This window comes from Octopus bimaculoides, chromosome 9 (assembly GCF_001194135.2).
Source record: "Octopus bimaculoides isolate UCB-OBI-ISO-001 chromosome 9, ASM119413v2, whole genome shotgun sequence".
NCBI lineage: Eukaryota > Metazoa > Mollusca > Cephalopoda > Octopoda > Octopodidae > Octopus > Octopus bimaculoides.
Window position 1 is genome coordinate 70,608,467 of NC_068989.1, and position 1,627 is coordinate 70,610,093.

Here is a 1,627-nt window from a genome sequence, read left to right on the forward strand (position 1 = left end):
GTTCACTTGCGGCAGGCAAAGTGTGAGGATCACTTGATTGTTTTGATAGGTTATCCATAACTTCTTTTAAATGTGTAATCTCAGTTAAAAGGCTTATTTCCCATTCCTGGAAAAGAAAAAAGTAGACAAAATTTTTTTTAAATATTGAAAAAAGTAAACAAAATGAAATTGAAAAAATATATAAGCATGGCTGTATGGTAAGAAGATTGCTTCCCATCCACCTGGTTCTGGATTCAGTTTTTCTGCATGTACCTTGGGCAAGTGTCTTCTACTATAGCCTAGAGTAGACCAATGCCTTGTGACTGGATCTGGTAGATGGAAACTGAAAGAAACCTGTTGTGTGTGTGTGTGTGTGTGTGTGTATGTATATTGTGTATGTAAATTGTTCCCATTTTATATTTTTTATTTTGTGCATGCATATTGTTTGTTTTTGTCAATTGCATAGTATAGTAGGGTCAGTTGGGCGCTATCTGTGAGAAAAACAGCACCATGACACAATTCACTCTGCCAGAAATTTGGAAAGAACATGCTGTACTACTTGGCATTCGCACTGGAAGCTCCAATATGAACATTTCAGAGTGTTTGGGTGTCAATCTGAGGACATGTACCAAGAGTGATAAAAATCAGACATCCAGTCAACATCATAGTATTTAGAGTGATCACTAGTGATGGTGACGATATGTCCATTCATCTTCCCACATGGCCTCAGACTCAACACAGAGGCCTACATCAAGTGCCTGGAGGAGGTAGTGCTGCCCTGGGTCAAGAGAGTGGCTGCTGGAAGACCCTATGTCTGGCAGCAGGACTCTGCACCATGCCACACAAGCAGAAAAACCCAGTCATAGCTATCAGACAATTTCTGCGACCACATCACCCCTAACATCTAGCCACCTAACTCCCCAGACTGCAACCCCCTTGATTATTATGTGGGGGGTACAGCTGAGCTAGAGACCAAAAAAACTCCTTATAACATCAAAGATGAATTGAAAGCAAGGATTATGGCAGTATTCACCAATTTAAACGAGGAGATTGTCCAGAAGAGTTGCAGGAAATTGGTTGAAGCCAATGGTGATTTTATTGAATAAATTCACTCTTTAGTATTTCAAGACACTACTGCTATTTAGCCCTAGGAAGCAGTGCCACTTCCTGTCGGCTTTGACACATTTCCTGTGTCCTTATGTTTACAAGAGGGAGACAAGCACCTCCACTTAGCTAAGTCTGCATCCAGAGACATGTCTCCCCCTTGTAAACATAAGGACACAGGAAATGTGTCAAGGCCGACAGGAAGCGGTGCTACTTCCTAGGGCTAAATAGCAGTAGTATCATTCCCTTCATGGGACTGTCACATTAAGTTGACAGCATACAACTACTTTATCGCATCACTACTGCATAATCTCTCTGAGAGATTTAGAAATGTATTATTTCTATTTTTGAAATCAGTGAATGTGTTTCACTAGAATTATTATATGTTTACGAGAGCTTGACAGGCATCTCCAACTAGCAGGCCATTGCTACTCCAGACTGATGACGAGCAAAGACTCAGAAACATGTCTTTGGATGCAGGCTTAGCTAAGTGGAGGTGCTTGTCTCCCCCTTGTAAACATAAGGACACAGGAAATGTGTCAAG

General features: G+C 41.1%; 1 protein-coding gene across 1 annotated transcript in view; it reads right to left on the reverse strand.

Moving 5' to 3' along the window:
- LOC106883643 (protein MTSS 1) overlaps positions 1 to 1,627 on the reverse strand; it is a gene marked incomplete at its 3' end in the record, with an annotated part of 307,187 nt that overhangs the window by 101,278 nt on the left and 204,282 nt on the right. Inside the window, exon 8 of the mRNA XM_052970923.1 lies at positions 7 to 106. Within this exon, the coding sequence (XP_052826883.1) occupies positions 7 to 106 (100 nt within the window). The remainder of the gene's footprint in view (positions 1 to 6; positions 107 to 1,627) is intronic.